Source organism: Octopus sinensis, linkage group LG9 (genome assembly GCF_006345805.1).
Source record: "Octopus sinensis linkage group LG9, ASM634580v1, whole genome shotgun sequence".
Lineage (NCBI taxonomy): Eukaryota > Metazoa > Mollusca > Cephalopoda > Octopoda > Octopodidae > Octopus > Octopus sinensis.
In genome coordinates, this window is record NC_043005.1 from 23630280 (window position 1) to 23657285 (window position 27006).

The 27006-nt window shown below is 36.9% G+C and overlaps 1 protein-coding gene across 1 annotated transcript; it reads left to right on the forward strand.

Moving 5' to 3' along the window:
- LOC115215630 (neurotrypsin-like) lies at positions 1-26433 on the forward strand. Its single transcript, XM_029784881.2, has 6 exons — positions 1-152; positions 7911-8052; positions 10490-10662; positions 12027-12077; positions 18385-18526; positions 25465-26433. The coding sequence occupies exons 1-6, from the start codon at positions 68-70 to the stop codon at positions 25772-25774; spliced, it is 903 nt and encodes a 300-aa protein (XP_029640741.1). The 5' UTR covers positions 1-67; the 3' UTR covers positions 25775-26433.
- The last annotated feature ends 573 nt before the right edge of the window (positions 26434-27006 follow it).

A 27006-nucleotide genomic window follows, 5' to 3' on the forward strand; every position in this document is an offset into this window, starting at 1 on the left:
GTGTGTGTGTGTGTATATATATAAATATAGATGATTACTTCTACTAGATATATTGGTTCATTTCGTGATGTACTTTTGGCAATTTCAGATCATCCAATTACTCTTGCTGCCAGCGTTTATACTCACTTTGCAGGGAAACAGAGATACAAACAGTAAGAAATGAACAATTTTCTTTCTTTCTTTCTTTCTTTCTTTCTTTCTTTCTTTCTTTCTTTCTTTCTTTCTACCTGCCTGCCTGCCTGCCTGCCTGCCTACCTACAAGCCTACCTACATTCATACCTACCTATCTATCTATCTATCTATCTATCTATCTATCTATCTATCTATCTATCTATCTATCTATCTATCTATCTATCTATCTATCAGTCTGTCTGTCTGTCTGTCTGTCTGTCTGTCTGTCTGCCTCTCCCTTTCACTTTCTCTTATACGTATGTATGCATGCATGTGTGTGTATGAATGTATGTATGTTTGTGTATATGTATGTATCTATGCATGTTAATTGTCCTGTACTCCATTTTTTGTTGTTTTTAAAAAAATGTCCAGTTCCTTTGGTTTGTGTCTTGTTTTCGTTTCTCTTTGTGTTCGACGTCCCTTTGGTGTCCTGTACTCATATATGCGTGTATATGTACATGTAGAGGTAGGTACGTACATATATGTTTATATATATGCATATGTTTTATTTCATTTATTAATATATGTGTATATATGTATGTATGTATGTATGTATGTATGTATGTATGTCATCCAGTTTAATTCAAGATTTCTTGACAAGAGAGAAAGAACCGCTTTCTAACCTAGATCCAAGTTTCCTTTATTGGAATTTCAACATCAACAGAGTATTTTTGTATGTATGTATGTATATGTGCAGATTTGTATGTATTCTAGTGCATATAGTTGCATATCTAGACATACTCAAATGTATTTAAAAGCTAAACTTCTGGAAAGTTTTACAGAGTTTTACAGTTTCAATGATGGATGGATCTGTAGTCTTCGGATCAGCTTTCCCTTTTCTGATTTTGAAAGGCCTGTGCGTGTGTATGTACGTATGTATGTATGTATGTATGTATGTATGTCTGTATGTATGTATGTATGTATGTATGCATGTATGCATGTATGTATGTATGTATGTATGTATGTATGTATGTATGTATGTATGTATGTATGTATGTATCTTGTTTCAGTCATCAGTCTGCGGCCATGCTGGTGCACCGGCTTGAAGAATTTTTAGTTGAATGAATTGACCCCAGTACTTTTTTTAAAGGCTGGTACTTATTCTATATCGGTGCATGTTGCCGAACCCCTAATTTATGGGGACGTAAACAAACCACCACCGGTTGTCAAGTGGTGATGGGGGACAAACACACACACACACAAAACACATACACACACAAACAAACACATGCACTCACACACACACACACAAACACCTCACACACACGAACCCCTCCACGCACACACATATACCCATCCACATCCACACACACGCACACACACATGCACTCCGCACACACGCACACAAACATACACGCACACCCACCCACGAACACCCCCACACCAAAATCCCCCCCTACACACACACACGATGAGCTTCCTTCAGTTACTGTCTACCAAATCTACTCACAAGGCTTTGGTAAAAGGCACTGGCCCAGAGGTGAGTGTGTGTGCGTGTGTGCAGGTGTGTGTGTGTGCGTGTGTGTGTGTGTGTATTCACACACATCCAAGTCCAAGATCATCAAATTCACTGTACAAGTTCAATTTTAAGTGACAGTCAACTTACAATGCTGACTCCCATTGCCAAGTCAGTGCAGCAATGATTAGAACGGCATACATGCCATGCAACGAGGGACATCTTAACAGCCTTATGAGGGTCTTGGTCAAAGCAATGCACTGTGACCCTTCCTCTATCTATTGCCAATAAACCACAGGCCACAGCACACACAGATTAAGCATTGGGCACTAAACCCGTAGGGCCTAGAGCAGCGTTTATCAAACTGTGGGTCTCGACAAAAAAGAAGGAAATAGAAGAAACGCAAGTGGGTGCAAAGTGCAGAATATCCAGCTTCACGAGGCTCCGGCAGGGGGTGGGTGGTGAGCCCTGCTGTTCTCTTTCACCACAACTTTCTCTCACTTATTCTTCCTGTATTTCAAAGGGCTAGCCCTGCCACATTCTGTGTCACGCTGAATCTCCCCGAGAACTACGCCAAGGGTACACGTGTTTGTGGGGTGCTCAGCCACTTGCACGTTAATTTCACGAGCAGGCTGTTCCGTTGATCGGATTAACTGGAACCCTCGTCGTCGTAACCGACGGAGTGTCACAAAAAAAAAAAAAATATTTAGTCGATGGCACAATAGAACCAAAATCAATTATGGTGATAATCAACTTTGGCAATTGTTGACTGAGTAAGCAATGCCTATTTACATTACAAAAATTAACTCCTATCTTCGTTGCAGCCTTAACGATAGTATCGAAATTTAGTTGACAAATCGTTTCCGGCTGCCACTATGGGAAATAAAATTGGTTTTCGATGGTTGTAAAACAAGACGCATTCTGCACAATTTTGACAATTAAAAATGGTTTTTCGCTATGGACGTGTTAATAACAAATAACGAAGTTGATTTTCAACCACATAAAACAACAATCGTGACTGGTCAGTTGTTTTATCGGGGCGTGATATGCAAATTATACATTTGTTACGATACTGTTGATTGGTTAAGATATCTACGAAAATAAGGAATAAAAAAAATAATAGGAAATTTTTTGGTTTCTACACATTAACGTGCAGTTTTTGTTGATGGGGATAGTCAAATTGTGTATCTATCTATCTATCTATCTATCTATCTATCTATCTATCTATCTATCTATCTATCTATCTATCTATCTATCTATCTATCTATCTATCTATCTATCTATCTATCTATCTATCTATCTATCTATCTATCTATCTATCTCACGTATAAATTAAATTGTCCTCACTGTTGTTAAACAAAACAAATTAAAGCTGGACGTACATATATATATATATATATATATATATATATATATATATATATATATATATAATATATATATATATATATACACGTGATAGATTATATATTTGTGTGCACAAACACATATGTGCACTATACGTGTATATATGTGACATGTATATATTGTATATATATATATCAGGCTAAGTTAAATGTAAGCAACGCTTTGAAATATGAAATTCATCACAATATATTTCAACAATGCAGGAATTTTATTCTTCAAAGTATGCACCATTACAATCAACACGTTTTTGTCAACGAGTTCTGAACTCTTTGAACTCTTTGAACGCATTTTCAGCATCGGTTTGACTTTTGAACTCCTTCAGGAAACCATCAAGGTGCTTGAAAAAGTGGTAGTCGGTAGGAGAAAGGTCTGGGGAATAAGCTGGGTGGAGAAGGACTTAGTAGCCAAGTTCCCTCAACTTCTGGAGCGTCAGTAGTGAAACGTGTGGTGAGTATTGTCATGAAGAATGATTGGCCCTCTTCTGTTGAATAGTCTGGGACGGAGTAGCAGTTTTTCTTTCATTTTGGCAATTTCATGGTAATATGTTTTTTCAGTAATGGTGTTTCCGGGTTTTAAGAAGTGGATGAATCCAGCAGTACACCATCAAACAGTCACCATAATCTTCTTATTGAAGAGCTCGAGGTTAGGGAAGGTTTTCGGTGCTTCACTTTGGTCCAACCACTGCGAAGAACGTTTTTAGCTATTGTACAGAATCCACTTTTCATCACAAGTTACAATACGGTCGAAAAACGGATCGGTCTGGTTACGGAGAAGAAGCGGCGAGCAAATTTCATATCCGTGTATTTTATGATTTTCATTCAAATCGTGTGGTACCCATTTGTCGAGCTTTTTTGATTTTCCGATCTCATGCAAATGGTTGCAGACAGTTTTCCGGCTAACTTGAAGTTCTTTTGCCAGTTCGCAAGTGGTTTTACGTAGATCTTTCTTAATGACAGTCTTTAATTGACCGTCATCGATGACAGATAAGCGTCCACAACACTCACGATCTTCAAGGCTCAGATCTCCACTGCGAAATCGTTTAAATCATTTTCGAGCTGACCACTCACTGGTTATTTCCTCAACAAACGTTTCGTTGATATCGCGAGCAGTTTCAGCTGCTTTACGTCCTTTTTTGAAGTTGAATAGCAAAATTGCTGGAATATCGCGCTTTGAGAGTTCCATTTCAGATGGCTGTAACAACGGTGAAAAAAATATCAATGTTAATTTATTGATGCATTTGGGCAAGTCTATGTCTGTATTAACAGACAATTGAAAAAAGATATTTGAAAAAAACATCTTTTGAAAAAAGATGTTCAAAACTCTGCAAAAATCCTGTACAAATTAGGTTCAAAACGTTGCTTATTTTTTACTCAACCTGATATCACGATATCGACCAGATTATTTGATGTTGTTATACATCGCCGGTTACAATGCGCTTCGCATTGTTTTAGCTTTCGAATGATGCAACTCTGCCGGTCAGGCGGGCAGGCCAAAAATTTCTTTGAACGGAACACCAGTCTATTGTGTAGGGTTATCAATTAACGGCTGAATGGACGGAGGCAACATAAAATGAAGTCTTCTTATTCAAGAACACAACCCACGACTAATCTGTTACCTATTCACAGCTGACCAGTCTGGGGGAAACGTTGAAATGAAGAGTTTTGCTCAAGAGCACAACGCATCGCTCGACCTGGGACTCGAAACCACGATCACGCAATCGTGAGTGCAACACTCTAACCTCTAGGTCACGCGCCTTCGCGCACACGATCGCACGCACGCACCCACCGCACTTACACACGTACACACACACACGCATGTGCGCACACACACAATCTTCTACGCCCCTTTCTTACCACTTTATAACCACCTAATCACTTTCTCTCTCCCACTCTCTTTCTCTCTCTCTCACTCTATTTCTCTCTCTCACTCCTTTTCTTTCTCTCACTCTCTCTCTCTCTCTCTCTCACTCCCTTTCTCTCTCTCACTCCCTTTCTCTCTCTCATTACCTTTTCCATCGCTGTATCTCTGTTACTCTAACGCTATTGACATCGCCGTTTCCCATTCTCTGTCTCCCGTTCTTTCGTCTTTTGGAAAGTAATATAAAAACTAATTCTAAGACATGGCATCGCAAGGAACGGTTTTAGCAGAACACTTGATTAATGTAAGCTTGCAGACGACTTCATTTCAACTTCTGAAAATGACATTTTCAGTTGATTTGAATTTATTTAAGCGAGAAGCTAAATTCGGTGCATGTTAATTTAAATTACGGCAATGGCAAGACTTCAGATGAAAAAAAAAAGGCAATAAACAAAAGCAAACCAGTTTCTTTTGACACCAGGTTCAAATTTTATGACAAGTAATGGCCAAGAAATGGGAACAAAAGACAGTTGCAAAGTATTGTTCTAAGAAAAAAGTTAATCTACAAGTCGCTGATTCACCAGACCTCACCAAATATCTTCTGCTGCTACTTCTGAGGAATCAGAGAATCTCTTGCAGAAGATCCCGAACTGCAACTATGCTTTTTACACAACTTCTTTTGAAGCAATCATCGTCAGAGAAAGGACAGCTAGACCATTTTTTAAAGTACGAAGGTAAACTGTCACACGATTCGATCGCTTCAGTTCCCATTTAACGAAGAGCACAGCTGTAAGCAGTTGCACCAGTTAGTGATTTAAAGAGACAGGTTCATAACAAACAAAAACATATCCTCAGGCTCAAGATTTGACTTGATTCATTAACTTCAAGAGATGGTTCGTGTTAATAACAATCAGTATGCTTTAGTCTCTGCGCCAACCTAAGAGTGTTAAATCGCCATTAATGAATATAAGAAGTTCTCTGAAGAATATGGATAATGTTTATATGACGTTGCAGTCATAGTGTATTTGTCCCCCCACCATCGCTTGACAACCGATGTTGGTGTATTTACGTTGCTGTCATTTAGCAGTTCGGCAAAAAGAGACCTTTAGAATAAATACTAAGCTTACAAAGAATAAGTCCTGGGGTCGATTTGTTCAACTAAAGGTGGTGCTCCAGCATGGCCGCAGCCAAATGACTGAAACAAGTAAAGGAGTAAAAAAAAAGAATATATATATTCTTGCTCCGGTGGGGAGCTAGGATTTTCTGCTTAAAACTGTACAAGATGGCGGAATTGATTACTAAGTGCCAAATTGTGGATCGACCACGTGTTACATGTGTACCTTAGAAACGTAAAAAGGAGATTGTCACTTACAGACTTCTTGATCTACGTCAATCAAATCGATTCCATCATAGCAGAGATTTCAGTATTGTTCAAAGTCAGATGGTTCACGGTTTCTGTAATACCCAGAAGAAGAATTCACCTTGCGTGAAAGACAAGGAATGCACCAAGCGGCTTCCAAGTCCATTTGTCAATGTGATTTACAGAAGAATAGCACCGAAAGGTGGAGACTTTCAAAATTTAGAGAGTATGAAATTGACAATAACTACCCACTACTGAGACATTTACTGCAACCATAAAAATTTAATTCTGCAATTTAATAAAGCCCATTAGATTTGTTAATAAATAGGTCCTCAAAGGATCTGATGCCGCAATATTTGCTCTGACGTAGCAAAACAACTGCAATAAAGTTACCCAGTTCCATTAGGGACAATACCTCGGCGGCCTAAGGAAGTAAAAAAAAAACGAGCTCTAAATCTGAACGACGGAAACTGCTTTTGGTGTCTGTCAAGGAAAATCTTAGTGAGAATCTGGGGAGTAAACTCGAAGGTTTTAACCTTTCGTCTTTTATGCAAAAGAACATAATATCTTCCAGAGACTTATTCTGCTCACGCTGGATTTTGAGTGTGCAAGCACTAAGATTGATTCTTAGAGAATAACGATATGATAAAACCTCATCTGGACTTAAAGCACGGCTTTTTCAGAGTTCGTGGTACTCAGGATTGTCTAGGACTCATGGTACATTAAAATGATATGAGATTCAGTTCTATGTGGATAGAAACAACTCAAGATACTTTTATGGCGCCTTGTAGATTGTCTACATCAACAGGACTCTGGCTCATCTCCGTTGATAATTGTTAACAGACCGGGTCTGTTGACGAACAAGGAGATAACCCTTGAAAAAGGAGATCATGTACGGTGTTCTGAACCATATCCCCGCTGTCAAAGTAAGAGACTTAACTAATTTTCCCAGACCAGGGATCATCATATCGCTTGCTGATCTTCTTAATGAGAATGAAGTCAAGTTTGCCGTAGATGCTCTACAGAACAACCAAACCAATGAACCCAGCACCATTCCAGCTAAGATTAATGAGATTAGTGGTTCTTACTTTGTTTTAAGGTTCAGTGTTCTTTCAATTAATGCAGTGCTCAGAGGACATCTTTCAAGAATCGAATTCAAGAACGTCTCAATAGTCTACCTCTACAAGAAAAAAAAAACATCGAAAACATGAAAGGAAATCGCCAGTGCTGCGACAATCAGCAAGTCACATTTCTGCTTTACCTTTTCACTCAGTGCCTATGATATGAGTCCAGTAATTCATAGATATCTATTGAATCACTACAACTTCTCACCAGTCCACCAAATAATATCTATGCGCCAAATCAATTTTTATTAGTAGCACATTGTTGCCATATCAAAGACTGTATTTTTGCACTAGCATGTGCTACATTCAAGGCAATAATATTTCTTAGAATTCCTTGTGTTCTTTGTGAAGTCTTTGTAGCGTTTTTCGTTAAATGAATTCATGTTACGTATGCTAAAACTAGTGTTGATGGTTTTCAGGTGAACGATTTTGACCTTAACATAAATATTACACTGCGAGTGAGAGATGTCAAGTCTCTGAACAAAACCTATTTCACAGAATAAAACTGATTACTTCTTTTCGAATTGAAAAATAGGTCTGGTCCGTTTGATTGGAGGCAGTAACCCAGGAGAAGGACGTGTGGAAGTGTTCCACAAGGGGCACTGGACTACCATCTGTGATGATGATTGGGATGTGGCTGATGCTAGAGTTATCTGTAGAATGGTTGGAGACTACTCGTAAGTAGAAACCAGTAAAGTTTTTTCTATTACCGACCTTTTCTTCCTTTTTCTTCACATAGGTTTTTTTTCTTCAAGTAACTTTGGCACACAGTTACAGACTTGGAGGGATGGGTGGGTAAAGTCGTCGAATGGATTTTCAGTAGATGAAAGTAGTACTTAGTTTAGTTTACCAACCGTCGAACGAAGATCAATAAATATTATTGCCAGGAACCATAGATTAAGTCTATAGTTTATGATTGGTTCTTATTTTATCGACCTTTAAATGAACTTTAACAAACATCGTTGCTGGGAATGTGAAAGGACAGATTATGACCCCACTATATACCTGGTCCTTATTTTATCGACATGGGAACGAGGATTAACAGATATTGTTGCTGGGAATGTTGTGGGTGTTTGTAGTGGTACACAGACTATGAAGATGTCTGTATGTAGCAATAATCTCACCTCTAGATGTAAATAGTATTCAAATGTGGATTTTATTTGAGGTTTCTAAGTAACTGGACCAGTATGGAAATATTATTTGGCTCTAAAGAAGAATCCTATCTTTGTAATGCAGTTTTGGTAGATTAGTCGCTATGAGGGAATATCGGAGAGTGTTAAATTGAGAATTTGTAGCAGCTCTAAGGGTTTTACCAAGTTATAACAAAAAGTTAGTGAAATATTTAAAATGTTTACAGTTGGATAGATAGACAAATATAACAAAATAATTTGATAAAAAATGTGAATTTTTAATTATTTTCTGAGATTTTACAAAAACAACAAAAATATTTGTTGTCCAAAATTACACAGGGAGTAGGGGAAGGTTCCCATGATTTACATCAAAGTATTTAGCCTGGGTAGCTACTGTTTATTTCACCCACTGCATCCTATTTTCATAACGATTCTACTTAATCTTGCCAACTTAGTAAAATCTGTTTCTCTGATGAGATCTAATAAGTCCGAAACATGTTTGTTGATTGAACCAACAGGCTTTAAATACTAGATTCATACCTGTCTGCATTATTTATAATGAAAAAAAAATCGATCAGCTAATGATATTGAATTCACACCCATTGCTTCTTTTAAGAGAGGGAACTATTGTCTACTAATTTCAAGGCAATTTCAGTCGATCAAAATATTTCATCTCACTATATTGCATTTGTGAGATCCTACAGCATTTGTATTGCAAGAATCTAGTTGCTATGGGAATTAACTGACAAAGCCTCGAATATATCTCTATTCATATTGGTTTCAAGTTTTGACACAAGACCAGCAATTTGCTTAATTACACCAGTCTGCGACCAAAAAATCGTTTCACATTTATTGGGTGAAATCCTTTATCTGCGGATTTCAAAAATTACAAAAAAATTATCCTATCATGAACAGTTTCTTCATAAAATCGATCACTGCATTTCACCATTGTATCCGAATTTGACTATTGTCTTTTTATGATTGATATTGGTTTTCAAATTTAAGTACAAGGTCAGCACTTTTGTGGGAGAGAGAAAGTCGATTACATAGACTCTAGTGTTCCACTGGTACTTAATTTATCGACCCCGAAAGGATGAAAGGCAAAGTCAACATCGGCGGCATTTGAACTCAGAACTTAAGGACGGACGAAATGTCGCTAAGCATTTCGCCCGGTGTGGTAACAACTCTGCTAGCTCGCCGTCTTCCGATGGCAATTAATATAAATAATAAGAAAGCGGCGAGCTGGCAGAAACGTTAGCACGCCGGACGAAATGCTTAGCAGTATTTCGTCTGCCGTTACGTTCTGAGTTCAAATTCCGCCGAGGTTGACTTTGCCTTTCATCCTTTCGGGGTCGATAAATTAAGTACCAGTTACGCACTGGGATCGATGTAATCGACTTAATCCCTTTGTCTGTCCTTATTTGTCCTCTCTGTGTTTAACCCATTGTGGGTAGTAAAGAAATAGGTATTGCGTCCGTCTTTATGTTCTGAGTTCAAATTCCACCTTTGCTTTTCATCCTTTCGGAGTCTACAAAATAAATACCATTTGAGCAATGGGTTGATGTAATCGACTTAGCCCCTCCAACAAATTTGAAACCAATATTAATTGCCATTGCGAATGCCCATCCGTTTACAAGCGAGAGAGTTCCAAATAAAAAAGAAGAGAATTTGAGGTGCTTAACCTAAAACATGAATGGAACCCTTGTAAAATACTATTTTCTTACCTTTCAATTGCATTTGTACCATTTGCCAAATAAAGTATCAAGTTCATTTTTATTAGTTTCATTTTGTTCTACCATATGTGGATTTCATTACTAACTATGGTATATTTATTATTAAATTCTGAGAAAATCTTAGTCAATGAGAAAGCGCTTTTTTGATATTTCGAATTAGCACCACAAAAATATATAAAATATTTTGTAAACAATTTTCAAAAGCTTCTATTTCGCAGACTTGCGTTATGTGTGTTTACTGTTTATTTTAGGAAAGCCATTCCCTTTTACAATGCTCGTTTCGGAAAAGGTGAAGGAAATATAACAATAACTGATGTAAAGTGTCATGGGAAGGAATCTACCATTTTTGAATGCTCATACCGCGAGAAGAATTATTGCCTACACAAAGATGATGCTTCCGTAGGCTGTTTCAAAACACAGCATGGTAAATATTTGATATTTGTAACAAAGACAATGAGTTTCTGTTTTTTAAGTTGTTTATCTCTACTGCAGCCCTGTTCCTGTAGATATGCCAGCTGTGACTATCCACTACTCTAGGACCACATTATCCAATATGCAATTTGTTTTCTTCTTAAGAATATAGGATGTAATCTGCAGGAGATTTCTCTTTCTATTTCTAGCAAATCGTGCGACTGTAGAGGCCACTGTCTTTGTTTGGTTTACAGCAGTGAGTTGGCAATAATGGCAGAACTGACTGTCTTCTGTTGTATTACGCTAACTGAAACCCCATCAATATTGATTTTGTCTTTCCTCTCATATAACTAATTAAAGTATCTGTGAATATATTAACAGCTGAGTTGACTAATTATATCCATATATGCCATACTGTTTCACCAACTACTTACCCATCTTCTATCAAGATTTCTTCAACCCCTGTATAAATTTCTTCAACCCCTGTATAAATTCAATACATTGCATCTACATCTGCATCTTAAAAATCCAACAAAGGAGCCTGACGCAGGTACTCGAATACAATTAACAATTGAGTTTACCTCAAATACTACGCTGCAAGAACATAGTGGACTATTATATCAACTTGCTTTCTGGACCTCAACACAAGTAATCCCCATTTATCCAAAAATATAAACCAGAATTAAATATGAACCCATATTAGAAATAAAATACTTACCCCTTCTATTGTAAGATATAAGCCAGAATAAAATACAGACCAAAAATAAAAATTACAGATTTACTTCCCTTTCACTGTAAAATAAATGAGTGAACAATTATCTCCCCTAGTAATATGTCTTACCCCTAGCAATATGCCTATTTTCAACTATTAGCTTGATGAGCAATGCGAAACCGGTTCTTACTTTATGTTGAAAGAACGAAATCTTATTTTGCACAAAATTATATATCTTTATTATTATGACTTTAATCCTGTAAAACAAATCTTCTGTGTTTCTTCATCTTTTCTCTTTTTGTATATATCTAACCACGTGTGTTCCCCCAATAAAATATTTTCAATCTTATATATATATATATATATATATATATATATATATATATATATACAAATGTTTTGTTAAAAAATAATGACCTCCAATAAAGGCTCTGGGTCCTCAGACTTTATCAGAGAGTATAACAGCTTATACCGATTCCAGACCTTAACCGGCACCTTTAGCGACTCTGAAACGATGAACGGCAATGTCAAAGCCGTAGCAGGTCAACTCAACCCCACTGTAAAATAATAAATTCGTATGATATTTATGTCCGTTGCTCTATCAATTTTATCACCTGTTCACGCTACTCTAGTAATAAAACATGAAATATTTTCTCTCTCCACAGTCACGAAAGAGAAAGAAGTCAGCACTTTACCTGAACGTAAGGAAACAATAGGTAAGTAACTATTTCATCTGGACTAAGTCATTACGCAGCAGCATAGCGACGGACACCGATTAGTCTTTAATTATAATTAATTCCATTAAATAATTATGTAATGGGATTTTTGGTGACGTTTTACAGATTTTGTGTAGTAACGAGTTTTTGGCGCAGTAACCTCATTGTCGAGTAGGGAAGGTTGTTGTTTAGTCCCGGATTAGCTATGATAGACTATACATACCAAAGACACTCCAACTTTGACCATACTGTCTTATCTCGGATAACTGTATCTAATGCATCCTTTTTTTCTAAACGTGTGTTGAGGGAGATTTGGTTTATTTTACTGTCAAATCGCGTGACAATGAAGAGTTTGTCTCCGTGTCTCTAATAAGAAGCTGATCTCTAATTTACAGAATTAGTTATACATGTTTGATTGCAGCACGAAACTGAGTGTTTCTAATCGCTACGCAATCTCGTTGAACAAACGCTTTCTACCGTAACTTCTGGGAGGCTCAAGCTGTGCGAGTAAACTGAGAAACTACTGACTTTGTCATGCGGCCTGTACCTATTCTTGAGTGACACGCAACTATATCCATGAGAATACATACATACATGTAAAAATACCCTCTTGATGTTGAAATTCCAATGAAGAAGCCTTGGATCTAGGTCAGAACCCGTTCTTTCTCTATTGGCAACAACCCTTGGAATAAAATTGAATAATGACATACATACACACATTTATATATATATATATAATATATATATATATATATATATATATATATATGTATATATATATATATATATATATATATATATATATATATATATATATAGATGAGTGTATTTTTGACGAGTTTCGTTTTTTTCACTTTCCTGAGGAGAAGATTGCATTGTTTATACCATTTATTCTTTCGAATAGTATCAGTGGAATTTTCGAAACATGCGTCGAAAGTAAAAATATTTGATTACACCTGCGTTAACTCCATTTTTTATTCATATATATATATATTATATATATATATATATATTATATATATATATATACATATATGATTAATGAAAGAATCGGAAGATGAAAGATACGAGAAAGTCTATTGATCACTACAAATGTTTCGACCCATCCAGCATCAATCTTTCACGGGTGTGATACTAGATATCTGGTTTAGGTGTTTGTGTTAGTTTCTCGCCACCGCTTGATAACCAGTGTTGGTTTGTTTACGTTCCAATAACATTAGCTGTTCAGCTGAAATGATCGATAGAATAAGTATATTGACTAGAAAACAAAATAAGTATCGGAGGGCGATCTGTTCGATCAAAACTCTTTAATCCGATGCCCCAGCTTGGCTGCAGTCCAATAGCTCTAGCAAGTAAAAGGCAAAAATGGCAAAAGGCAAATGTAACAAGAAGGAAAATAAGAGACAAAGAAGATTTGGTCCACGTCACGTTGTGTGTCTGTTCTGTGTCATCTGGATAGCCTTGGCCGAAATGTCCTTCCACATTATTCTGTTTGATGAAGGATGATATCGCATTGGTGATGTATATTTCCGAAGAATACATTTCTGACTAAACCAGTTACAACGAAAATTTCAAAGTTCAGAGAAGACGAGAAACTATAGAAATAAGAATGAAGATAAGTTTCTGTCTATGCGCGCCTGTAGGAGAGAAAGAGAGAGAGAGAGAGAGAGAGAGAGAGAGAGAGAGAGAGAGAGAGAGAGAGAGAGAGAGAGAGAGAGAGAGAGAGAGAGAGAGAGAGAGAGAGAGAGAGAGAGAGGGGGAGAAGAAAGAGGGTGTAGGACAGAAATTGACTAATACCAAGTAAGAAAGACATGGTGATGTCTGCAATATAACAATGCAATATAATATAAGCGTATGTGTATATATGTATATATATGAGTGTCTATGCATGAATGTATGTATGTATGTATGCATGTATGTATGTTTGTGTATATATATATATATATATAATATATATATATATTTACATATGTATATATCTATATATACATACACGCACACACACATACACACACACACACACACATATATATTCATATATATATTTTCATATATATATATTAATATATAAACACAGATTCACACACACACATATATGTTTATGAATTTATGAGTGAATACATGTGTATAGCTATAAATATGTATATATATATATATATATATATATATATATATATATATATATATATATATATATACGTATATATTTATGAATATATATATGTATATATAGATATATACATATATATGTGTGTATAAATACATGTACATATAAATGTATATATATAAGTGCATATATATTTCAACCTACCTACCTACATACATACCTACCTACCTACCTACCTACATACATACATACATACATACCGTTATGTTGCACCAAGTCATATTATTATGTTATAGATGCTAGTTTCAGAGTATATTTTGCGTGTTTGTAGATTATTAACGCTAGAAGGCCTCTGTATCTTCTACGAATGTCAAATAACTGATATCTGTTAATATATTATTCTGTGATCGTTTTGTATTAACGTATATTAAAGAAAAGAAATGTCAACGTGAATGTCACTGCATGGAACTTATGTAATTTTCATATGCAGCTTAGAAATACACGTTGTTGTCTATTTGTATGTAAAATATCGTCAGAAGTTTGTATACATGTCTTGCGTTAAATAATAAGAGATAATTCAGATCTGATATGTAAAGTAAATAACGTTATTTAGTTATTGGAAAGTTACATCTAGTGAATAATGTCACCTTATTCCCGATTACAGGACTTTAAGTAGGAGTGTGTGTGTGAGTGCACACACACACACACACACACACACACACACACACACACACACACACACACACGCACACACGCACGCACACACACACACACTCATACACCCCCACACAGATGCATTGTTATATACTGTGTTATTTAACATGTTCGTGCAAATTAGGTGATGGAAGGACAATGCGTTGTACAAATTGTCTCAAGAGAAGAAATTCCTCTTATAGATAATATTGGTGTAAACAGTCCACCAAACCTTTGTGGTTTACTGGGAAATAATCATCTAAAAGAAGCAGGAATTACTTGCTTGCGTTAATTTTTACCTTTAGGGAGAAAAGGGTGGTGGCGAACCATATTATTTTCCTAGGTCTGTTTTTAGCTCTATTTATGTAATTCATGTTTTTACTTGAAGGGTTGCAATGTATCTTATCTTTGAATTCGCTGCTAGCTAGGGTTTGCCTTAGCAAATATTTCTTTAGTAGAAGAAAGATTAGATAGCCTATTCCTAATGTTAGCTATCAGGTTTTTAACCACTACAGGGGTGTGACAGGAGAAACTCTTCTACATACAAAAACACTCCTGTTGATAAATTACTGCTGCGTTATCTGTTTTATCTCAATGTCACACTGCATTACAGAATCCCACGTGACTACATGACCGACCAGACTATCAGATATTGTTATACGTCGCTGGTCACAATGCGCTTTGCATCGTTTTAGCCTTCGAATGACGCTGCCCCGCTGGCTAGGCAAGCAGGCCAACATTCCCCACTTGATCGAAAGGGGAGACTGGAGCAACGTGAAAGGAAGTGTTTCGCTCAAGAACACAACACATGAGTGCGATATCCTGACCACTACGCCACGCGCCGTCACACATTACAGACTACATCTCTAAATTTTAGCTAATACTGTATATAATAGAACCAATTTGAGAGCGTACGCTATATTCGCAATATAGTGTATCTAGTTTACGTAGGCCGTTTGTAGCAATTGCCTTATAAAAGCAGCATTTCTGTGGACCGTGAAACAGAGTATTTGACAGTTGATGAAATCTAAACAAAAGACTGAAAGTAAAACGAAAGACACCTTTTATTAAAAGCTACCCATGAAAATAATGTATATAAAGATGAGGCTCTACGTCGGCCTACACACAAAAGCTTGACTATATATCTATAATGTGAATTTATGTTTAGAAATGCTGCATGTATCTTATTAGAAGAATTCTTACAGGGAAGAAGAATAAATTTAGGAACTATATATTTATTACACAAAATATTTTTTATTAATTGGTTGTCGATGAAACACAATCAAAATGTAGAAACTAATTGAATGAAATAATCTATGCAAGAAAGTTCAGAAATGTAAAAATGACAGCTAAATAGTAGTTTTTAGTAATGTGACATAGAGAAATAGATAGACATAGCAACGACGTGAGTGGCTCTGAGTCTAATCGACAAAAAAGCAAAGAGCAGGGCAAACGCTAGACATTCTAGAAACTTCAATGAGAAACACGAAACTTCTTGAATAATTAAGAATTACTTCTCATGAAATATAATCTCCCGAGAAACTTACTAAAGGGCGATTACTCTATAACACTTCTTGCAAGATTATATCGTTCAACTATTTTAGCTACAGACGACAAACTACTACATATCTATTGATATATTCTGTTGTACAGCGTAAGTATAGCATTGAAACAATACTAATCTCAGTAATTTATTATCGAATTAGCTGCCATGAATACATTATCATGCAAATTAGTTTATTAGATTATTAATAAAGATAAATATCACCCATTACTACCCTTAGTAATAATCCTTTCGGCACAGAGCTTGAAATTTGGGGGAGAGTGATTGTCAATTACATCGACCCCAACGCGTAACTGGTACTTAGTTTATCGACCCCGAAAGGATAAAAGGCAAAGTCGGCCTCGGCGGAATTTGAATTTAGAACGTAGCGACGGACGAAATACCGCCAAGTATTTCGTCCCGACGTACTAACGATTCTGCCAGCCCGTCGCTTTGCGGCCCTTAGTAATAATGGGTGGTAAGCAGTGTCTCTGTGCACACTTAAAGAGGGTAATTATATTCTGTTTGATAGTATAGCATAAAAAACGCTCTTAACACATTAGCAACACATACACGCGCGCGCGCATACACACACACGCACGCACGCACACACGTTGTGATTTAAAATAACCCGTGTTTTGAACTCCAAAAGTTTTTCCGTATATCCGAAAGGAAGCGGTAAGGAGGATTCGCATTTCATATTTGACAGCTGGACAATGCAATTAGATAATAAAAATTTACATTGTATAATTAAGAATAATAATTCTCAATTATACAATGCAAATTTTTTACTACCTAATTAATTGCATTGTCAAAATTTCAAATATATGATACGAATTATAAAAATGAAAAGGTTTGGTAACTGAAAATCTTATACTCTTTTACTTCTTTCAGTCATTTGACTGTAGCCATGCTGGAGCACCGCCTTTAGTCGAGCAAATCGACCCCAGGACTTATTCTTTGTGAGCCTAGTACTTATTCTATCGGCCGCTTTTGCCGAATCGCTAAGTTACGGGGACGTAAACACACCAGCATCAGTTGTGAAGCGGCGTTGGGGAACAAACACAGACGCACAAACATATGCAGGCATATATATATATATATATATATATATATATATATATATATATATATAAGAGGTAATGAACCTCTTACTTCAGTTTCACAATTTTTGGACTAATAGTCCATTTCAGAATTGGCGCGTTAAGCCTCTTAAACACAATAACATGCAATATCATAATAAACATTACAACACTGAGGCTTTTCAGCCTCTTGTCTTTATTCCTCCCTGACATCGCTTGTGCCCGTATACTCCACCATCCCCCACGCCTCATTCAAGACCAAGGTCGGATCTGAGCCGGCGTTGCCCGGCCACAAGCGATATTCCTCATTGAGTCCCTGCAGCCTACACCCCGCAGCCACCGTTATGATCTCCACAGCTATCTGCGGAGGCCATTCGGGATCCTGTGTGAAGGTTAAACGTACTTCCGTATGGTGCCTTTCCACCACCTCTTCTACCTCTCCGCCTCTGTAGAAGAAGACCAATAGTTCCTCTTCCTCTGGGTTCGAGGTAGTCAAGTCTACTGTTGGCGGCACCGTTCCCCCCATCGGTGTCTCTTCCCCCTGCCGGTGGCACAACACCTACCGGCAAGGTTCCGGGACATTCCGGTGCTATGACACCGACTGCTGGCAATGTCCCGTTTCTCTTCCTCTTCCTCTTTTTCCCTCTCAACTGAGGGAGGGTGCGTCTACTCCGTGACCGGGAGATTCACCTCCCCTCCCTTATCCCCAGGATTGGTAAGCAAGCTACTTACCACACAGCCACTCCTACGCCTATTGAGAAATTATTTACGCACACACACACACACACACACACACACACACACACATACACACACACACACACACACACACACACACACACAAATAGAAAATACAATTAAATCTTCTTTCTTTTTAAACAGAAATAAAAGTACGATTGGTAGGTGGTTTGAACAACACACATGGACTTGTTGAAATTTTCCACCAGGAAAACTGGGGAACAATCTGTAATCACGAATGGAGTTACAAGAATGCTCAAGTAATTTGCCGAATGCTAGGATACCTGTAAGTTCCACTTTCTTTAATTAGTTTACAAACGAGTTTACTTTTCTTTCGTTATCCGCTTCTACTTCCGTTAAGGGGCTGTCACAACTTCAGATATGTTGTACACTCAATACTGGCTAACACACTCTTGCTATTGGCTTCTATTTGTGGCTGATCTTGAGTAACAAGTATGTGTATGTCACAACACTCCACTAATCTTCTACGTCGGGGCTGCCTCCAACTCTCCTAATCCATGATTAAGGCTTTTTATGGACAAAATATCGAAATAAATCACGTAAAAGTATAAATTTGTGTTCTTATCTTATTATTTCAACCGCTTCAGTGAATATAATGTTGCTGCTAGCAAACTCCTCACTGTATCTCAATCACAAAGTCTTTCTAACATGTTAAGGCGCTTTAGCCCTAATTTTATGTCTCAGAAGAGTGACCAATGATATATTTAGTCTTCTTAAAGCCCGTCCCGTCAGAATACTATCAGCTGAGAAGACACCCACACTTGCAACCATATATAATGTAGAGTTACGTAATTTATTCTAAGTAATGTGAAATAGAGTTTGACAGAAAATGGTTCGATTCATCTAGTGTGTTATTTCATGCAAAGTTCTTAGTAAGTGGCTAATCTCCTGGAAATCTCTTGTTTGAGCCATGGTTAGTTGGTGCCACTGATGTAAGAATGGCTGATGAACATTTCACAGTCTTTTAGCATCTTAAGGTAATGAGAGAGAATACGTGAAAGTAATTCTATCTTCGGATAGAGGCGTAACTAGAGTGTGTATTGCCCGAGCAACCCTTGAGTTTTCTCCACCTCCTCGGCACTGGAGCCTATACAGGCTTATACAGCAGATTCAAAAGTACCGCTCCATAATAAAAACGTCGTCTGGGGCGGATCGACTTCATCGCCCCTAGATATGAATTTGAAAGAGTGAGTGTGCTATGTGTATTTTGTTTTAAATGTATTCTTAAGACTTGTATAATCATTTTCCATTTCGTCTTCAAGTGTTATTTTTGTTCTGTACGTAAATGCTTTTATATAACTTCGAAATTAGGTGGGAAAGACTCACTTTCGCTGGCTGAAGTTACATTTTGGCAACTGAATTGGCTACCGACTTTCGTTGTGTACAATTCTTTCTAGCAATAGCAATATTTTCATTAAATGGTAGGATTTGCCGAGAAATGCTTTCATAACTAGTACAATAAAGTGATACCTTTATTGGATACTACACTCCTGATGTACTTTTATTCTTTATTATTATTCCGCTTTGCCTTTCTTCCTTTGCAAGTCGAGTTGAGTGGTATAGCCTATCATATTTCAGTTGAGTAGTATAGCCCATCATATCGATTCTAATACTTGGCTGGTACATGATTTTATCGACCTCAAAAGAATGAAAGGTAAAGTTGAACTCAGAACGCAAAGAACCGTCACTAAATATAGTACAAATAAGAAACTAACTTGAAAACCTGAACTTTAGGTCGAATAAACGCAACACTAAACGCACTTCGATTCTCTGAGTTGTCGGGAAAAGATTATTTCACTAATTTGTAAATTTTTCTTCCACTTAATTTCTCCCCATATTGGCCAACAATTACGAAAGTAGTTCATAGAAGAATGACATCAATTAGCAATTACTTGAATCTAATTTTCTCAATCCTTTCCTTACTATTTCTGATGAATAAGCGAATTTAATAGAAGTGTTGCTTGTCATCCATAACTTTAAGGTCAGAGTGGGAATTCTACTCTTGTTGATCAGTAACTTTGCAGAAACACCTGAATGTAATCGATTAAAGTCGATGTCACTGACGTTATTATGCTTACTTGTATTGTATAACGTCGTGTTTTTTGTTATCATCAGCATCATACCAATATAAATATGATTATTACCATTATTATTCACAGCTTGAGAATTGCAAATAAAATGATAGACACATTCCGTAAGAAGTATTCTGTTTTTAATTTAACAGCTAAGTCGTTTTAATGCTGTAGCCTCATAGTTCGCTTTTGTACAAAATTACAGTCATTTGGTATTGCTATGTCAAATTATTAGAACATTATTGTTAATTTTGTCATGGAAAATAACATCCAGCATATTTCATGTTATTTGATGACTCGCTGTATGTTATAGTTCCCACAGTATTTCTGCGTTGTCATTTTTAAACTGTGTTGGAAATATGTAATGTTAGAGCTAGTGTATCCCAGAAATAAATCGAAATTTTAAAACAGTACGCCAACCAGCCAACCCAATATACTCTCGCTTGCAGTGCAGTGTGTAGACGAATTCGTTCTGCAGCCTAAAAACAACCAAATCGCGCCACGTCAGTTAACTATTTATCTACACGTGTTAGAGTGAACATAATTTAGTGCAGTTGGAGATTTACTGCAAATTGATCAATGACAGAATTGGAAGAACAACGTTGTTTGTTTCAAATCCTGTTTCAAACTGCAAACCCTGTCACCAATGCAAAACAAAACAAAAACCTTTGGTAACTTTTCAAAGTGTATTTGCCCCAAATTCCACAATGACGTCACAATTATAAATTTCCATAGTTCAGAAAAAATTTGTAAGCTTTCATGATTTTGGCCTGTAATTTGATGTTATTCGCATAGAAAAAGCAAATGATTATGGTGCTTGAAACCCTGTAGCTACTCATTCGGGACAGAAGGTAGCCAGACCAAAAGTGATGAAAGTGTTATATGAATCTTGTCAATTTGTTGGACACTTTCCTTGTAATTTATTACTAAATTTCTTTGTAATTTTGCTATGCCACGTTTCATGAATCCACAACCACTGGTGATAATTTATTCATTCCTACTAATTCATGAGTATGAAAGTAGTACACTATCGAGCAATTTTTATAATCAGTCCAGGCGGCATTGAAGTTCTTTTTCTACTTGAAGGCATTTAGTATAGCCTTGTTTAACAATATTTGATCTTTGCAGCAAAATGGGCCTCTTTTGAAACTCTTGCCTTCCAGGTAGAAGATTAATTTTGTTGCAATGTTAATGTAGCTTTTTACCTAAAATCTATGGTCTCTCGTAGAAGATAGAAAGGCAGGTGATTGACCTGTAGGGTCATCTGACTATTATTTTTGTATGAGCATTAGTTTTACTTGAGTCAGCCACTTTGGTATTTTCGATGAGTATCTTTATTATTTTATGACAGCGTTTCGGGGATATAAAACATGCGAGTGTCTAAGTCAGGAAATTATATTTTGTCTACTGCAGGGGATTTCCGAATTTCTAATTTTTTTTCATTTTCATGACTTCCATTAGATTTTTTTTGCACAAGTAGTGTTACATGATTTTTTTTTTTTGTTTTCTAGATTAATTTTCATTTGTTTTATGGCGTTTCTCTACTTCTCAGATTTTCAGTCACAATATTTCTATTTTCCTCTAATAATGAATTTTCTACTTATCTTGTTTTGTTATTTAATTCCCTGCAGACACTTCCTACATTCGAAACATTTTATTTTGTTTAAATTGATCGGTTCTTTTTTCAAATTTCCACACTTTAGTTTTTATACGTTGAATTAATAATTCTCATATGAGTTTTACGATGTTATTTATTTATCTTGAATATTTAAACTTTCTGCGCAAGTTTGCCTTTCTGAAGTGACATTTTAGTGACCCTATTTCAAAACTCATTTATTCTAGCAATGTCTTTTCTCTCGAGAATTATCTCATGCTGAATCTTTTCTTTTCAGGTAAGATTTCTTTAAGATTTTAGTAAGATATATCATTTACTTGTTTCAGTCATTTGACTGCGGCCATGCTGGAGCACTGCCTTTTGTCGAACAAATCGACCCCAGGACTTATTGTTTGTAAGCCTAGTACTTATTCTATCGGTCTCTTTTTGCTGAACCGCTAAGTTACGGGGGCGTAAACACACCAACATCGGTTGTCAAGCGATGGTGGGACAAGTACAGACGCACACACACAAATATATATATACATATATATATATATATATATATCACGTGACCGACCAGTCCATCAGATGTAGTTACACATCGCTGGTCACAATGCGTTCGCATTGTTTTAGCCTTCGAATGACGCCACCCCGCTGGCTAAGCGAGCAGGCCAACAGAAGAAAGAGTGGGAGAAAGAGTACAGCAGGGACCACCACTTTTAGGTGATCGCTCAATAAACACTCACAACGCCCGGTCTGGGAATCGAAACCGCGAGCCTACGACCGCTGGGCCATTGCGCCTCCACACACACACACACACACACACACACACACACACACATATATATATACACGACGGGCTTCTTTCAGCTTCCGTCAACAGAATCTACTCACAAGGCTTTGATCGGCCAGAGGCTATAGTAGAAGACATTTGCCCTAGGTGCCACGCTGTGGAATGGAACCCGGAACTATGTGGTCGGTAAGCAAGTTCTTACCACACAGCCACACCAGCGCGCCTAGTTTTCCTCTTTATTTCCACATCTGGTTACTGCACGCAATATGGAGTTCGTTGTTTCGTTTTAAGTTTGACATCTCTATTTTACGTCTTTCTTTTATCTTTTGTTTTTCTTTTACTTGTTTTAGTCATTAGACTGCGGCTATGCTGGAGCACCACACTGAATTTATCCACCCCAGTACTTATTTTTTTAAAAGCCTGATACCATTCTATCGGTCTTTCTTGTCGCACCGCTAGCTTACGGAAACGTAAACACCCCGCCACTGGTTGTCAATCGGTAGTGACGGTGGTGGTGGCAACCACAAGTAAAAAGACACACACACATACACACACACGTACACGCCCACACATACCCGACCGGTTTCTTTCAGTTTCCGTCTACTGAACTTATTCACAAGGCTTTGGTCAGTTTGAGGCTATAGTAGAAGACACTTGCCCAAGGTGCTGCGCAGCAGGACTGAACTACGCACCATGTGGTTTGGAGGCAAGCTTCTTACCATACAGCCACGCCTGCGCCTACATATATTTTCTCTATAATTATTTCCAATGCTCAGTTTGCTCGATTTAAGCTCAGGCTTTTAGTGTTTTACCATATTTGACTGATTTGTAGACTGCCTACATTTTGTAAAAGCTTTATCGCTTGAACTTCTGCTTAACTCTGTCCAGCAAATCTTCTGGATCTTTTCGGTTTGAACGGCAGTTTTTCCTATCGTTGTCATATGAAATTGTCACCCATAATTATGACCCTAGTATCGATCTATTGCATTTCAACCTGTTTTAGGGTTAAGGTTAGTTAGGGTTAGGGGTGGGGGGAAGGGTATCTTTTTTTCTTCAGAAATGTAAATAAACCCAATCTGTTTCTTAAACGAGGGACATATTCATACGGCACAGAATGTTTTCACCTCAAATACACGTCATTGATTGGTTGAAATTGCCAAAATTGAAGAAAATATCTTACAAATATCTTACAAACTATAGAATTTTCTCAATAAAACCATGAGAAAAAGATGTTTTATAAACACATTCTACCAGTATACGAAGTTTAAAATTTTTTAGTTACCTAAAAATTATGTTAAAAACTGCCGTTCAAACCGAAAAGACCCAATCTTCTTAGTCACTGCTTTCATTTATTTACATTGGGTTTCGGTATGAAATTACCTGTTCACCGTTTACTGTTATCTTACCCCCCCCCCCCCAATGTTTATTCTTCTGAGCGGTGTATATTTATGTTGTGTCTTATGTTGTTTTGCTTTGGTTTAGTATATCCGTTTCATATTTTCCTGGTCTGTAAAAATTATTCGGTTGTTTATTGACATGTCTCTTGTTACGTTTTGATAAGTTTACGCTATCGTAGGTAAATTTTAGGATTGCTTTTCCGCCTGATTTGAGAAGTCGATTCTGTAATATTAGTTGAAGGATTTAGCGTGGCTATATGGCAGAGCTAATCTGTCAGTATTCAACGCTGGTTCATTTTTGATTTTGTGACACATGGTGAAATTATTTTTAGTTAGGTAATTTCATTTGGTTAAGACATTTCTGAATTATTTTCGTGTTTGTTCAGTTTTCGTTTTTAAAGATTTTGAGAATTACATTGGATTAATATCTGGTACAATGGTTAAACCTTCACATGTAATCATTACATGCTATTTTATCAATAATTTAGTCGTGAATAAATAAACAAGTTGAAATAAAATTAGAATTAACATTAACTCTAACACTATACATTTAATTATCAGAATAACGTTATTTATTAATAAGCTAAAGAATTGCGACAATTAATAAATTCTTTGAAAATTACTCTCCATGATTTCCTCTCAAAAATGTGGTGAGTTTAAAAGCAATACGGAGGTTATAAGCGATATTTCTGAAAATTAAACGTTCTTGACATCACAAATGTTTCCCTTTCCTCTTAGTTTTTGTTGTTAAATTGTTTTCTTCATTTTCATTGAATTTCTCCTTAAGCTTTGAAAGCCACGAGTATTTACTGAGATCCTTGCATCACTAAATTCCCCTTACATTGCAGAGTGGCATAATCACTAGAAATGGCCTTATGATGGTTTATGTTCTAATTTCAAACTCTATCGGTATAGATTTCTTTGGCTTTCTTCAACAAAATGTTTATAATGTTCGTTATTGTTATAAAGAGGTCAGTAGAGTGGCCGAAGCGGTGTAGTTTGGGATAGAATAACATGCAACATTTAACTACATCTTCCTTTACGTTGTGAGTTTAAATTCTGCTTAAGCTGACTCTCACAAAGATCTTGATAAAATAAGCACCAGTAAGGTACTGGATAGATTTAATCGACTACCCTGTTTCTTACAAATGTACGATACTGTGTAGGATATCAATGTAATTCTCATTGCAGTTTATAAATGTACATAGAAACTCACACGCACACACTAATACACATATAATACACACATACATACACACACATGCGTACACACACATGCGCACGCACGCATAAACGTATGCACGTTGCTATATGATCAGAATGTATTTCTTCTTTATATTCTAGAAACGGTGAAAAATACGAGTCTCGTCTGGCAACCGGAATTGTACCATTGTACTCAGTGAAATGTGAAGGCCACGAGCAGACGATCAGTCATTGTCCCCTTGAAAGGCCAATGGATAATGGGTGTCCAGACAATAACTATGCTGTAGGTGTTACTTGTACCAATAACAAACAACAACTGTCACCAGTACCAACGTCTACCGATCATGCACATAACGCATGCAAGCCAATGATCGTCTGTTTGTCTGCTCTAATACCGCCATTGATTTTACCTGTTTGTAACTTTTTGTTTGTTCGCCTGTTTGTCTTTTGATATTTTTGTCTTATCTATCATGACTGATTGGCATGGAATCATTCTCCAATATACCTCAACCACCTCACGCCATATATGCACCCTTTCTCTTTACATTACCTTTTCTACCTCTCTCTACCACACCGGTCTCTGCTCCTAAGAGTTTGACTTATGCATACCAAATCCATCAAAGACCAACTATTAAACCTATATTTCCACATCTAGGTACCTGTTATGTAACTCTCTCCTATCCAGCCCCTGCAATAACCATTTCTAATCCTTCCTTCCTTCCTTCCTTCCTCCCTATGGCATCAACTCCCTGAAATCTCCATTGCACCAGGAGTCGGGTCAAAATTATTACAGCTTAACGTCAACCATATTCAACTAACCAGTATAGAAGTGAGCTATATAGCTATTGCACTTGATAGCTTTTAAAGTTCGATGTGATTAAAGTATAATCAATTTCCTGGGTATCCGCATGCACCTAGAACGCGTTTTCTCAAGCTCGGAGCGATGAACGGTAAAGTCAAAACCGGCAAGCTTTGAACTAAAGCAACAATAAAAGCAACGATAACAACATCGTCACCATCATCATCATAATCATCATCATCATCATCATCATCATCATCATCATCATCATCATCATCATCGGCGTCGTCGCCCTTGTCGTCTTTGGGGTTTGAATAATTCACCTCTGGAAACATGGGTGTTTTGTTTATCATCTTTAAACAACCCTTATTCAGGGATCTTTTGAGCGGGATGAGCTATTCGACCTGAAGAAATTCTAACTGGGCCCCACCTGGAAGGTCATGCACTATTTACCTTGATATGAAATCACTATGTGGCACACACATGGTTGTGATTCATGTGCCTGGTGTATCCTTATAAGACGGGTAGTCATGATGGGTATATTGGGCTTCATATATTTGTACGTCAGTGTCACTTTGATAGAATGCACTGCTCTCTCACTCACTAATAATAATAACAAAAATTAGGATATTAACTGCATAGGTAATATTCCTTCTCTTCATCTTAGTCCTTTTCTTCCAAAACACCACTTGGCTTCCTCTTCTTTATCTCTCTTCTCCCTCACTTCCCCTAGCCAGTATCATTCCTTCAGTGTTCTGCTTTGTTACATCCAGAAATGGCTCAGACAAAAGTAGCATTAATCTTTTAGGTCGTTCAATTTTTCTCAACTGATCAATGGATCATTTGAATAAACCTGTCAGTAACGAACCTATAACGATTACCGG